Source organism: Protopterus annectens, chromosome 11.part0 (assembly GCF_019279795.1).
Source record: "Protopterus annectens isolate FY-2018-M chromosome 11.part0, PAN1.0, whole genome shotgun sequence".
NCBI lineage: Eukaryota > Metazoa > Chordata > Ceratodontiformes > Protopteridae > Protopterus > Protopterus annectens.
Genome location: NC_056745.1, coordinates 1,399,079,852 through 1,399,095,037, shown reverse-complemented (window position 1 = coordinate 1,399,095,037; position 15,186 = coordinate 1,399,079,852). Strand labels below are relative to the sequence as shown.

The window sequence follows — 15,186 nt, the reverse complement described above, 5'->3', positions numbered from 1 at the left end:
TTGTATACTTTTACTTCTTCATCCCGCAGGTTACATTTTCTGTATGTTTGTTGTATTTTACCTCAAGGATCAGTCCCCCTAACTGATACAGACAGAAGCTGCAAAAAAAAATGAAATATTTAAAATGGTGAATACTGTAATATAAAATTTAAGTTCTACTTCATTTTAAATAAAATATTATACAAAGACTGTTTTTGTGTGCCTTAAAAAAGACAAATGAGGAGTACTCACAAAACAAACTTGTGACACTTATTTACTTTTTTTGTAGGACTAGATCATCCTGAAAGGTTAACTGGCTTATTGGAACCACCATTCATTTTTGTGTAGTCACCCTAGACAATGGGTGAAAATGAAGAAGAAAAAAATATCCAGGCAGGGCAGCTTTTTGAGAACTTTGTACAAGCATCAACCTGCAAAGGAACTTTGCAGTCCTTTAACATCCTCTGTCGCCATCTTGAACTTGATACCCAGGACTACCGAAATTTTTATACCAACCTCAAATCGAAAGTATGTACTTGGAAAGCTAAAGGCCTGTGGAGCAAGCTGGACAAAAGAGCTAGCCATAAGGAATATAAACGCGGGAAAGCATGCTTACAAACAAAGGTAGGGAAAATATGCTTACTATTGCTATGCTACATGATCTTTTACTATATTTTTCATCCTTTACTAATGCTGACTCAGCCTGTATTTAGCTGCTACTACTGTTGTGAGTCCTAAACTGATCCACTGTGATAAACTTCAATTCTATCTTCTTCATTTCCACCAATTACTGACTGCTGTACTGAGAACTCATCTGACATAATGACACAGTCTGCTGTCCTGTTTTTGCCAGGATAATAAGAGCTCCTAAAATACCAGAGGGCATCAAAGGATTGCCTCCAACAGAGTGCCAGTCAGGCCACTTATTCTTGATTTCATCTGTTGAGTCCCATGTTGCAAGTTAAAACACAGAGCAAAATAAGCAAGACTGTGTCCAAACCTGGTTTAGCTATCTGTTAGTGGATATTTAAGGTAGCATCAAAAAATACCCATCTTGGAAGTCTGTAAGATCATTTCAACATTATGCCACTGTTAAAGTGCTTACCTGTGACTAGATAGCAGTCTGCATTGTGCCAGTTGTCAAATTTTAAGAAATGCCATATTTTTTTGCAAACCAAGTTTATTCCATATGCACAATAGTTAACACTTCAAGAACAACTTATAACTGTAAAATATGAGTATTCAGCTCAAAAAATATATACTGATATGACAAATACAGGCAAAGACTGAGTGCCAGCTAACTTCCTACCTGTACTATTAATGGTGGTGCTGTTATATGACAATTGTAGTTAATTATCACTCCTGGACAGAGGAAGACAGTATTAACTGTCATTGATCCTCACCTGTGCAAATGTCACTCACCTAACCATTGACAACTGGGGCAACTTGGGATAAATATGACCAGGTTTGTAAGGGATCCAGGGCCCTTAGCTTAGTAACCTTCTATGAACCTATGATATGATCGTCAAGACATTAGTCTTATAACTCAGTCACATATAATATCAGCCAACATACTTAGGTTGGTCTGTGCACTTCCTTTTCCTTGTAATGTCAATGAAGCATACCAAGGATATAGGTCACACTTGAGGGCTTAAATTATATTTGCTAGCAGAAGGAATTATTTATCTAAATACCCAGCAAAGGGGGGTCAGTAGATAATGATAATCTATCCAGCTTCTGACACCATTGCAGATTCTCAAAGCTATTGTGATGTAGTGTTGTAAGGTCTGTTTACCATCTTATCCAAGGTTCTCCCATACAGGATTTCTCAGTGGGGTGTCCTGAACCTTAATATAAGGATCACCCCATAATGGCATAGCTGAGCTCCATATATCCAACCAAGGAGCTATCCTGGACACATTTCTGCAGTAGTGCCATAATTTAAATAAGTTCCATGCCATTTGTGGATCATTATTGTGGCATCTAAATGTTACTGTGGTCTTTCAGACTACTAGGTGATTAGTTTGATTCACTTATGGTACAGAATATTCAAGCAGTCAGCTAACAACACTGTACTAACTGTATGTTGCCAAATACTGTTTTTCATAATGATTCATGTGTAGACATATCCACCCATGTATGATTAAATATGTAGAGACAAGTGCTAACAAAGTGCTTAATAGATTCCTGAACTCCCAAAATGCAGTAGAGTTGAGCTGCTAAGTGAATTCTAATCATGATTCTCGGCTGGAGCACCTTCTGTGTGAAGTCTGCATGTCCTCCCCATGGTCAAGTGGCATTCGAAAGACATGCGTGAATGGGCGTGCCTTTGTTGAAGGTTGGGCATCAGGGCTAATACCTCAGCACTGTAAAAAACTACTGCCAATCATCAGCAGACCGGAGTTCCGCTGTGGCAACCCCTAACTGGGAAAAGCCAAATGAAGAAGAAGAAGAAGAAGTATAGAAGGTTCTTGACATGCACTAATTCCTTAGAGGCTGAAAACGGAGATTTGTACAGATCGCCACAGATTAGTTAAACAAAACAGATCTGACAGGGCTTGAAGAGACAAAAGCAATAAAAAATGACAACAAAAATAACAATGCTGAAAGGCAAATGGCCAGAAAAAAGCACTGCACACTTTCATTGTAAGCGCTATGCTTTTACCCTTACTATCATTGTAAGGGCTATGCTTCTATCTTTACTACTCAATTATTTTAACTCTGAATTTGCCAATTCATCATTCCAGTCAGGCAAAGGCATGACTGCATTACTCAGTGTAACAAATAGATATGATGTTATCATTTTTATTCATTCCTCAGTGAATGGGTTTTGGCTCTAACCTTGCTTTTCTTCCAGACTCTTGGGTTCAAGTTTCGAGCTCCTGCCCATACCCAGAATGCCCCTACTGCTGTATTACCTTATATTTTGTTTGTCATTCTAACGGTTTGGATGTGGATTGGGCTGTCTCAAGCTCTGGGTTGTGTTATACAGGTTTTTCATAAGTAAAAACAGAATTTTGTTTTTTTCTATCTATTCTTTGAGATCCTAGCTCCACCCAAAGGCAGGCTTTTTTTTTTTGAGTAAGGGAATCCTTGTAGATGCCATGGTTGTCAGATTCAAGAGTCTGGAAGAAAAGCAGCAGAGTCAGATCTGAGGTCGGATCCTAAACCCATTCACTGTGGAAGAATGAAAATAGACAACACAGATGCATAGCTACGGTGAGTACATAATGTTTATTTTCTTCTAACCTTTAGTTACTCTGTGAAATCATTCTTTAGGAATTATGCATATCAAATGCTTGTATCACACAATTCCAAGGTCATGAATTGATCTTCTCCAACCTGTATGAATGCTGCGTTGGTTATATAAGGACATTATTCCTTTGGTGTGTGTTGCCAAAATTTTGGGACTCATATCAATGATTTTTTGCAGGATGGAATTCAAGATTTATGATCTTTGCATTAGATAAACACTGGAGAGAATCTACCTTCTTAACAAAAAAATGCAGGAAATGATTACTGCCAGCTAGCCTGGATAATAGCATTTTAGGTTGAAAAGAAAGTTGGAATTTTTAAAAATAAGATCACAAGGCCAGATTGAATATTTTGAGAATAGATGAGAGAACAGATGGATCTAATTATAGAATCAGAATATTTGATAATGACCAAATCATTTAACCTAGGATAAGTACCATGGATATGGAAAAAAAATGAATATTGCTCCTATTCTAAAAGATGGAGCTAGAAAAACAACAGAGGAAATTATAGACCAACATATTACCTCAATACTGAGCAGAATTTTAATGATTTAAAAATAAAACCCATATAAGAAATTTTGCTTAATAAAGGGATAAAAGGTATAAACCAATATGCCTTTATGAATGACTTCACTTCAAAAAATAGTTATATTATTTGTCTAGACTACATATTAGTACGTTTGTATTACATTATGATATATTGCGATTTTAAGAGCCCATTTTTCTTGAAGAATCATAACTTTCTTCTGTTAAAAAGGAGGCTCATTGCAGTGTAATATCGCACTAAGGTGGTTGACTTCATGACTGCAAGAAAAAACGGTAAGGTTACATGTGAAAACAGTATGCTGTCTGTGTGACACAGAGATGATCCAGGTTCAGCTAACAATCCTAATGCTTTTGGACCCAGCTGACAGGGTTGCACATTAGAGGCTGAAGTTGGCTCACCCATCCTATGGGAGCTGGAGCAGCCCACCCCTATGCATAGCTAACAGCCAGTGGATGCACGTGTTACAACATGTAACAGCAAAGGTCAAGATATTTTCACCTACAAAATTGCATATTTATGTAGTATTTACAGTCTGACCCATGCTGAGAAGCATACAAATTATGGGGTGACACCATAGGATAGGAATCCTGCTAAAAACAGACTGCTGTGTGGAGCTGAGAGGCAACATGGAGAGTGCTTTGCAATAGCGCTGATAGCTGTCTTGCCCAGTGGAGAATGAATAGATTAAAGGTTCATGAGAAGGCTGATATTTACCAGGTGTGGAGATAAAAAGAGAAAAAATAGTCGCTCTGATTGTAAAACCACAATTAGAAGAGTTCTACTGTGATGAAAGCTAGGACTCATCCTCTTAGAGTACCAACATTTTGAGACCATGTTCTCTACTAAGTTTGCAGTAACATCAAGATGCTAATCTTCCTTTACATTTACCCAAGTACTTTACCAATCTTCCTTACTACACTTGGATATTCTTGCTAACCATTAACTCATCTGATATGACTGCTTCAATTTCCTTTCCACATTTGCCATTAATGTTTTTGCCCATCAGTTATTTTCTGCTGTCGTGGGTTGTTACTTCCCAGATCATTATTTTGCATTTTATTCAATTGCATTTAATCTACTATGGCTTATATCATTCTCCATTTTTTTCTAGGGCTTGTCTCATTCTTTCTACAGATTCACAGGAATTGGTTTTATGTGGCTTTGTGTCATTGACAAAAGAACCTTCTGCAATGTCATTTATGAGGAAACTGAAAAGGACAGGCCCTAATTTTGATCCCTGTGTGGTGCTCTACCCCATCCATCACTATCCTTTTTCAGAATGACCGCATCTTCTGATATCTTCTGCATCATGTTCTTTAATGGTTTACCCACAAGATTACCATAGTGCCTACTCCATGACTTTCAGTTGTCTTCAGTGTAGTGTGCCATGTTCAAATCTAAGTAAGTTGGGACTGCAGACTTCTTTTTTGATCTAGTACCCTAACTTCCTAGTCAAAGAAATCTAGATTTGCTTTACAACATCTTTCTATTGTGATTGGTTTTAACTGGGTCTATATCACTTCGACAAAATGGCACAAGTTTGAACACCATATGTTCGAACTTCTAACCTCGAAGTGCAAGACCATCAAAGGCTTAGAACAGCAATTTTTTTTCCCAGGAAAATAAATCGCTGTTCCAAGAAACACACACACAACACAAGCACACAAAAAAACAGCAATCTACACACATACACTTAAAATCCTACATCTAACCCTACACTAAACTGTACATATGCTACTATCTATCCATTTACCTTTACCCTAACCCTAAGGTCCGTCACTATCACACACTCACCTGACCCGCGCCCTAACCCTAACTCACCTATCCCGCCCTAACCCTAAAGTCTGTCACTATCACATGCCCACCTGACCCGCACCCTAACCCTAACTCACCTATCCTGCCCTAACCCTAAAGTCTGTCACTATCGCACACCCACCTCACCCGCACCCTAACCTTAACTGACCTAACCCTCATCCTAACCCTAACATCCGCACAATCGCACACTTACCTGAACCCGACCCATAACTTTCCACCACAGTGCTGAAAATCACGAAGCCACAGAAACGGCCAACCGAATGTTTCACGGCTTCATAATAATCGGTTTTTGAACTTCACAGTTCGAACATATGGTGTTCGAACTGCTGAAGTTTCGATGAACTGATAGGAACCCATTTTAACCCTGCTACCGTACTGCATAAATTAAACAATTTATGTCAGTATAGGCTGTGGTGGTGCAGCGGTTAGCATTGTCGCCTCACTGCAAGAGGTTCTCCCATTCGATTCTCGGCTGGAGCACCTTTTGTGTGGAGTCTTCATGTCCTCCCCATGGTCGAGTGATGTTAAAGACATGATGGTGGGTGCATGTGTGAATGGGCGTGCCTTCTTTGAAGGTTGGGCGTTGGGCTGGCAACTTGGCACTGTAAAATCCACTGCCAATCATTAGTGGACGGGAGTTCTGCTGTGGTCACCCCTAACCAGGAAAAGCCAAAAGACAAAGAAGACTTTCTTCAATGGTGATTAAATGATTTTCCTACAACTAAGGCCAAATCTAGGTGCTATTAGTTTTCATCTTTTGCTTTTCTTGGGAAGGAGTCTCGCATCTTCCCTCTTCCAGTCTTATAGACACTCTCCTCCCATGATTTGTTAAAAATGTCAATGATGTGTAAGTGAAAAAAATAGGATTAACCCCATTTCATGGGCTCTGCTTTGCATGGATTTGATGATGTTCCATTCTCTTTCTTCAGGAATACTGAGAAGTATTTATTTGTCAGCCTTGCACTTGCAGCATCATTTTCTGGCCATTCTCACCAGATTAGTTTTACTAACCCCCTGTACTTTTTTTTTGTTTTCTTATGCATCTACAATACATTTCTTATGCATCTACAATACATTTTGTCTTTCTTTTTGTGAAAATGATTAGTTTTTATTCAGTTTGCTCCTTTGTCTTTCTGGCCACCTTTCTTTGCTCCCTTTTGTTTTATTTGGAATGCCTGTCTTTTTTGTCCCATACTTCCGTATATTTCTTAAATAATGTATGCTTCTCCCAAAAGATTGATCCTAGCTCAGTGAGTTGCTTTTTCATCTTCTTCTTCTTCTTTTTGAATTGTTTCAAAGTCTTATAAGTTCTGTGAATATGGGTTTTGATGTTTTTCCATAGTTCTTCGACATTACTGTCATACATATTCGCTGGAACTTTTCTGAGGTACTGCATCACTTTGCCAAAGACTGCCCTACACAAGTTCCAAAATATCACTTTTGGTTTGTTAGACTTTCTAGTTAATAGTGAATGACAGTCTTTGGTGATCACTTTTTCCCAAAGGTTAACCCAGTTCTAGATTTCAGATCCACTGTGTATTGTTTGAAAAATACTGTGTTGATGACGACTGCCTTAATCCTACATCTTTTACATCAAGAAGAATGTTTTTGTTTGGTGTGGCTAAAGTCAGTGTTCCCACTTAACACCTGTCATACTGAAGTCTTCTAATGTTCATAGTTTCCCTTCCCCTGACAACCTAAGGATTTTATGTATCATTTTCTTATCTTTTTCCTCATCATGAAAAGGAGGTATGGGTTATAGTGCATTCTCTATGCAGACTGTGTTTCTTTTTCTACTCTGTAGTCAAACTCATGAAGCCTGTTTTTCTTGGTTACTGGCTTATTCTATTTTTTTTGATTGTGTACGTTATAACGAAAGTTATGCGACCTACTTTTTTCTGATGTCCCTCCTATAAACTTTGTAGTTTGGTATCTTTATGTCCCAGTCTTGTTTTTCTGTGTGCTACCTTTCTGTTTTTGATACAGTATCAATGCATTTTCTTGCCACAAAAGATAATAGTTCAGGTAGGTTTGTGGTACTGAATAAATCAATATTTTTTTTTATTATACCTAATTTGTTTCATGCTTGTATGATCACTCTTTTTTCCCCATTCTGCTTTGGTGTTCTCCTGTCCTTGGAGTCCTATTGGAGTTTACTTCACTAATTAACATGATGTTTAAAGGGAAATGCTAGGAATTCCTGTTGCTTTTCTATTCCTTTTCCCACCATGGTGAGAATAAATGCTTGCTAAAGAAGCATTTAAACCTGTTACCTTGAATCCTAAATCATGGACATGCTGCACCTAAAGAAATCCCAATCCCTCTAAGCTACACGCTCTAGGGACCTAAACCTTGTCACCACAATAAACAGGACATGCTGTAGAGATAGATTCCTGTCCCAGAGACTTCCTATACTCTGGAACAGGCTACCCATCTATGTCAAGCAAAGTTCCTCATTAGCACTCTTCAAGAAAAATACACCCTGGGGATCACTTCTGTGGCTCTGCTCGACAGGGGCACAGGAAAATAACTTTCTTGGGTGGCATAAGCCAGGGAACCTTGTTTGCTAGGCTTACTTAGGCCCTTGGGCTAATATCCTAGTACCTGCCTATAAACCTATGTTCCAGGTATATGATGATTAGCATGCTAATAGCGGTACTACAGGCTGACACCCCCTCCTGTCTGGATCCCTAGTCCCCAGTGAGTCCACTCTGCTGAACTCTGCAACAGTTTTTCAACCATTTGATTAGTTGAACATCCTATCTTAACTCTGCTCTAGACATGTAACACATATGAGAATGTTAGACTGCATGCCACATGTCTTATGTCCTCCCAGGTTCTCACTCATCCTCCAGTGTTGTGATTTCTTTTACATTCAGGACTTCTGTCCTTGTATATGTAGTTTCTTCTTTGGTTTTGATGCTTCGCTTCCTGTGTTTCATAACTATGCCATCTGCCATTATCACATCTCCCAGTTGTCACGCATGTGTAATATTGCCTTTCTACTGAATGAATCTCTAGTAAGAGATGACCATAAAATTGCAATTATAAAACTAGTAAAAAAAAGCAGACCCGAACTAGGAGAAACATCAGCTTTAATGTAGATATCCACACTGACTAAGCGCTTTCACCCACAATTGGGCTTCATAAGAGTCAGTAAACAGTACCCCAATAATCACTTAAATACTAATTAGAAACAAATTGATCACGAGTACCTAGATGCATTTAAAAATTAACCCACCAGTATCCAATTCATTCAGCTCAACCCTGATATTTACTTAACAAAAATAAATACATAAGTATACTTATTGAATAAATATATGTCATACTTGTTGAAAACTGTACAACTATTACATTTAAAATTGTGTCATAAAAAATGGGTAATCGTGAAGTATATTATAAAAATATGGTGTATTTATATAAACTGAGATTTGTTTTTTAATATACAGGCTGTGGAAATACTGTCTTTAATGCCTGGTGCATTAGATGCATCCAGGCGTAGGTGCCACAGACATTCCCTAACTTCCAGTAAGGTTTTTACATCTCCTCCAAAATCCTTCATATCTAAAAGTGGGGACAAATGAAAAACCTCTTTTAAAAAGACTGACATGGTGTTCTATAATCGTAAAGTCAGAATAGTTATAAATTTTAAAATCATGATCACCCTGTAACTTAAAATTAGTTGTACTATTAATACAATCAATGTCATTAAATTCATCAAAAATAAATTCATCACTGTTACAAGAAAGCATCTCTTGTGTGGAAACATTATTTTGCATTTCATCACTAAACAATAAAGAAAAATCTAGTTGTAATTCTCTTGGTGGATGTACCATTGATTGTACCTCATTTGGCATTGACCTCCCCATCTCCCCCTTTGTTGGTAATTCTGCCGCCTCAAGGTTCTTGTGTCCGCATAACTCTGATATTGCGCCCAGTTCCTTAACTGGTCTGACCACCTCAGTGGTTGTGAACTGTCTAGAAAAGCATCATTGTTATCACATACATCATTTTGCACAACCCACAGTTCATCTCTGGAGTCTCTAACAGTCTCCTGATAATTATTGTCCCCACCCATATTTGTATCCCTTCTTTGATAGGGATATGGCCATTTTTCTTTATATTCTAAAGTCTCTCTAATAATTTTCTTTTGTTTTCTTTCTAGACAATTCTTAACAAATTTATCCACGTCAATCAAAATTTTATCAAATCATGCCTTATTGATTTCAAACAATAAATCGTTGAAAATACTGTGTTTTAAAATCAACAATTCACTTTTTAATTTAGTTAATTTAACTGTGTTGTCTCTAATAATAATCCATATTAAATCCATACCTGTGAGGTCATATAACATCAGCAGTTCCTGAAATGCTTCAGAGTTTTCTTGAATACCCATGGGCAATTTAAAAACTCAGAACTCAAACCACTACTGTGCTATACAACACAGCCAGCCTCTCCGCTCAAAGTGTGTCTACCAAAATACTCCAACATGAAGACCAAGACCAGTAAACAGTGATACTCACGGCGATACAGCAAAAGAGCTATTCAGCTCAAAGTTTAGAAAACACAGATAAGCACCATTTTTCAGCACAAAATCTTCAAGGCATGACTAGTTAAGCCAATGCTCCAGCCTGGTAAATGAATCTGCGGCCAGGAATAACCATAAAATTGCAATTATAAAACTAGTAAAAAAAGGCAGACCCGAACCAGGAGAAACATCAGCTTTAATGTAGATATCCACACTGACAAAGAGCTTTCACCCACAATTGAGCTTCATCAGAGTCAGTAAACAGTACCCCAATAATCACTTAAATACCAATTAGAAACAAATTGATCACATGCGTACCTAGATGCATTTAAAAATTAACTCACCAGTATCCAATTCATTCAACTCAACCGTGACATTTACTTAAAAATAAATATATAAGTATATTTATTGAATAAATATGTCACACTTGTTGAAAAGTGTACAACTATTACATTTAAAATTCTGTCATAAAAAATGGGTAATCATGAAGTAAATTATAAAAATATGGTGTATTTATATAAACTGAGATTTGTATTTTAATACACAGGCTGTGGAAATACTGTCATTAATGCCTGGTGCATTAGATGCATCCAGGCGTAGCTGCCACAGACATTCCCTAAATTCCAGTTAAGTTTTTAGATCTCCCCAAAATCCTTCTTGGGTAACTTGTCAGTCACAAAGAATAAAAGTTTTTTGAAAATAACACAACTCTTACTGTGATTAAATAGGGCATTGGTGGTTGTTTTACGGGGTCGCGATGGGAGCCAGGTGTGCACCTATTTATGCCAATTTGGTATTAGCAGACTGGGAACAGACATTTGGTTTCACATCTGAATGTTGTTGTTTGTCTTTCGGCAGAATATAAGTCCAAAATAATGTTATATTTACAATATTTGGACGATATTCTAATTTTTTGGAAGGGCTTTAAAAATGAAGTAGTGGCATTTATTAGGTATCTGAATCAAACAACTGAGTTTCTCAAATTTACAAATCACACTGATAAACACAAAATTGAGTTTTTGGCTATTCAGTTATATAAAGAAGATGAACAAATGCACTCTAAAATTTTCCGTAAAAAAACATATATTAATTCCTTTTTGCACTATCATAGTTGCCACCCTGACCACTAAAAGAAAAATGTGGTAAAGGGGCAAATGATACGGATATCCTGATTGATAAGTCAGGAAACATGTTTCAAAGTAGAAATGACACATTTGATGGATGTGTTTAGGAACAGAGGATATACAATGGAATTACTTTATAAATTTAGTATCGAGATTGAGAGGAGAAGATTGTGTGATTTTATGCCCTTCCTTTTGGATAACAACAGAAAAGAAAATAATGCTAACACTTCTGTTAGGGACAACCCCAAACAAAATATTTCTTCTGATATGGTTTTGGAGTTTAATCCAACAGGAGCAAAAGTAAAGAACATCATGAACACTGTTTGGGATAGTGTTTTTACCCAAGAAATTAAAGATGCGTTAGGCACATTTCCTAGGTTTATTAACAGCAGAGATTCTAATTTAAAAGAATTATTTGAGAAAAACTCTACGAATTATGACAATAGATCTTCATGAATGAGCAAATGCGGTACATATAGTGTGTACAAATACATTAATGATGAACCATATGTGCAGATTTGCAGTTACAAGAGAACACTTAGGTGTCCAGGACACTGTAACTGTAATACCAAGATGGTTATCTCTGTGGCTACATGCCTACCATCTACCGCATTTTATGTTGGGATGACTACAAGGAAGCTTAGACTCAGCATACTGGAGCACAACAGGGACATTAAGAATAAAAAAAAACACCAATGCCCTATTTAATCACAGTAAGAGTTGTGTTAATTTCAAAAAATGTTTATTCTTTGTGATTGACAAGTTACCCAAGAAGGATTTGGGGGGAGATCTAAAAACCTTACTGGAAGTTCGGGAATGTCTGTGGCAGCTACGCATGGATACATCTATTGCACCAGACATTAATGACAGTATTTCCACAGCTTGTGTATTAAAATACAAATCTCAGTTTATATAAATACACCATATTTTTATAATATACTTCACGATTATCCATTTTTTATGACAGAATTTTAAATGTAATAATTGTACAGTTTTCAACAAGTGTGACATATTTATTCAGTAAGTATACTTATGTATTTATTTTTGTTTAAGTTAATATCAGGGTTGAGCTGAATGAATTAGATACTGGTGGGTTAATTTTTAAATGCATCTAGGTACTCATGTGACCAATTTGTTTCTAATTGGTACTTAAGTGATTATTGTGGTACTGTTTACTGACTCTGATGAAGACCCATTGTGGGTGAAAGCGCTTAGTCAGTGTGGATATCTACATAAAAGCTGATGTTTTCCTGGTCCGGGTCTGCTTTTTTTCTCTAGTAAGAGATGGTTCCTTATACTTCTACTGTGAGACCTGCCTCCTATCCTGCAGATCTCCTCTTTGTCTTTTCAGAGCTGCTTCCTCCTCCTAATCTTTTTTGTTTAGACATGCATTTAACAATTTATGAGATGTCCTGCTCCCCATGATTACATTATTTTGACCATATTTGTAGTTTTACATTAGGTTCTCAAAGTAGCTTTTTTTCTCTACTGCATTGTAAGTACTTACACAGAAAAGTGTGTGCATAGCCCAGAGGCTGAGGAATTCTGGAGAGCTAGAAATTCATAACTGTATGGTGTTGTAATGGTCAGTCCTGTGCATACAGTAGTCCACATTTTGCTCTTCTCTGAGGAGATGTTTTAAAAATCTTAATATTCTCATACTGGAAATTGATTTGGTAAGATGGAGAGCTACCCTACCTTTTCAAACTGGAGTAGTGCTGTGAATGGTGGAATACCATGCCCATCACTTAGCATTGCTCTCAGTAGCTAGTTGAGCTGTGGGTTTTAACAAAGTACTGTAAGTTTACTTGATCAGAAAGAATGTGTTGTTTTTTAATGTTAATGTTTATGTGAGGGATTCACATCAGAAATCAAGTTGTGATAAGTTAAAAAATAGTCCCAAGTGGCATATGAAATACCATAGGGCGCATAAAAACATCAAAGACAGGAACAGGACAGCAGGAAATAAAAAAGCAGGAACCATAGCCTATGACTTTTAGACTTTATTGTATTTCTGTGGCCCATGTTCACTGCACCCTTCATAGCCTATGTTCCTTTGCTGACTGTATTTTCCTGTAGAGAGGAACAAAGAAGCCACTGTCCCATTGTTTAGTCTTACACAGGCACAAGAATGACCAGAGAGGAACCTACCTGGCACTTGCTCTTGGAAACAAGGCCCAGGCTTTGCTACTGCTTCTCATTATTGTTATGGTCCTCTTGAAGTTTTGACATCATGCAAGGAGTGGGCCCTCATGTCCCTGAACATGCCTTAGTTCACAGCCCCTGAGATCACATGGATGAGTGGTACATTGACCTCTATAGTAATTGTTAAGCTGGGTTAGAGTCTCACCAGTAATGAAAGAATCTGTACTTCAAATTTAATGTTTGATGGTGCATCACATACCTCCTTCCTTCCCAAAAATGTCTATATTGCCAGCACAACACATCAGTCAAGTGTGTAAAGTCTGTCTCTGCATCACATTATCTGGTCCCTTACAAGCACAAGCTGAATCCACTGTGTTCATAGGCCCATAGGTTTATAGGTTATGGCTAGACTAATGACGACAGGAGGCCTTTTTAGGCCTAGCCACACTTCCAAATGTATCTGACACAACTGATGTTCCTTAGTCATGCTGTGCAGAATATAGTATTATTTATTTATCTATCTATCCTTGTTGACTGGCTTAGTCCCACTAGGCTAGTGGCCTCTTTTCAGGAGAGACTTGGGATGGTATTTTTATATTACTAGCGGAAATGTATCCAGGACACTGGGGAATTTCTTCTACATGAGGAATGCATACATCTCTCTTTCCTAGTGGAATGGCGACTGGGAGGAGAAGTGAGATTCACAGTTGGCAAAGAGCATTACTGAGCATGTAGTAGAGTATTCTGAGGAGATTTTTCAGGAAAGTTTTCTGAGTTCACAAGAAGTGGAGAAGAGACAGAAATAAGTAAGGAGGAAGAGATACAGGCTACAACTCCCCAGCCCCACCCCCAGCTGTGAGGGTTGCAGGATGGAGTACTACAGCATATGTTTGAGGAGGAAGAACTAACAGACAGTCAGGTGATGTTGAGGAATGATATAATAGATAAAATACAGAATGGGAACAAGAAGGAAAAATGTATTCTGGATGAAATAGAATCAGAGAGATGAGAGAGAAGGGGAAAATGTATATGCATATTGTAGCAAAGAGTGACAGTACATATGAGAATAAGAAAAAAGCCAAAAATGATATACAGTAGGAATACTAGCAAAAAACGATAAGGTATTACACTGATACGAATTATAGGACAATTTAGTTAAACATTTAGGAACTTAAGCTGCATAAGTGAAGGTACTGATTGTTATGGGCAGAGAGACATTTTGGAAACATTATGTTTGAGACGAGGAAGAGATGACAAAATTCAAGGAAAGTTATATAATTAAATAAAAAGTATTTCCTTAAAATTGTTATGTGGTATCATTGCAGAATGAAATTTTGAAAGGAAAAGTTATTACACAATTTCCAATGTAAGTGGAAAAGGAAGATTTAAAGGACTTTTTCAAGACTGTGTGAAATTGTTAATGATATGAAAAAAGATGAAGGGGGTTTGTGGACTGGAGGGTAGGAATGTATAGCTAATTTGAAAATTGAGAATGAAAAAAATAAATATATACCAAGTATAATAAATGTTGAAGGGATTCCGGTGTCCTGTAGTATTTGGGACAGCTGAAAATGATTTTTTTTCCTGTGGATCTGAAGGAAATTTAATCAGACAGTGTGAAAAATGATGATGCATACAATGTAGGGAGAGGGGTCATATTGCAAAAAAGTATGTTGCAGTCTGCTGTAAATGTAGTAAATGAGGACATTTTGGATGGACTGTAAATATAATGCAAGCAAAGGAAACATAAATGAAAATATGCATGAAGGTATTAATGAGCAGGTGAAAGAA

General features: G+C 37.3%; 1 protein-coding gene across 10 annotated transcripts in view; it reads left to right on the top strand.

The window, feature by feature from the left end:
- The window catches only part of LOC122815864 (F-actin-monooxygenase MICAL2-like), a gene marked incomplete at its 3' end in the record, with an annotated part of 2,588,394 nt that overhangs the window by 758,427 nt on the left and 1,814,781 nt on the right, over window positions 1-15,186 (top strand). For all 10 annotated transcript variants that reach the window (XM_044088691.1, XM_044088682.1, XM_044088687.1 and 7 more), the window contains 1 exon segment: window positions 269-603. In XM_044088691.1, coding sequence (XP_043944626.1) covers window positions 340-603 — 264 coding nt within the window.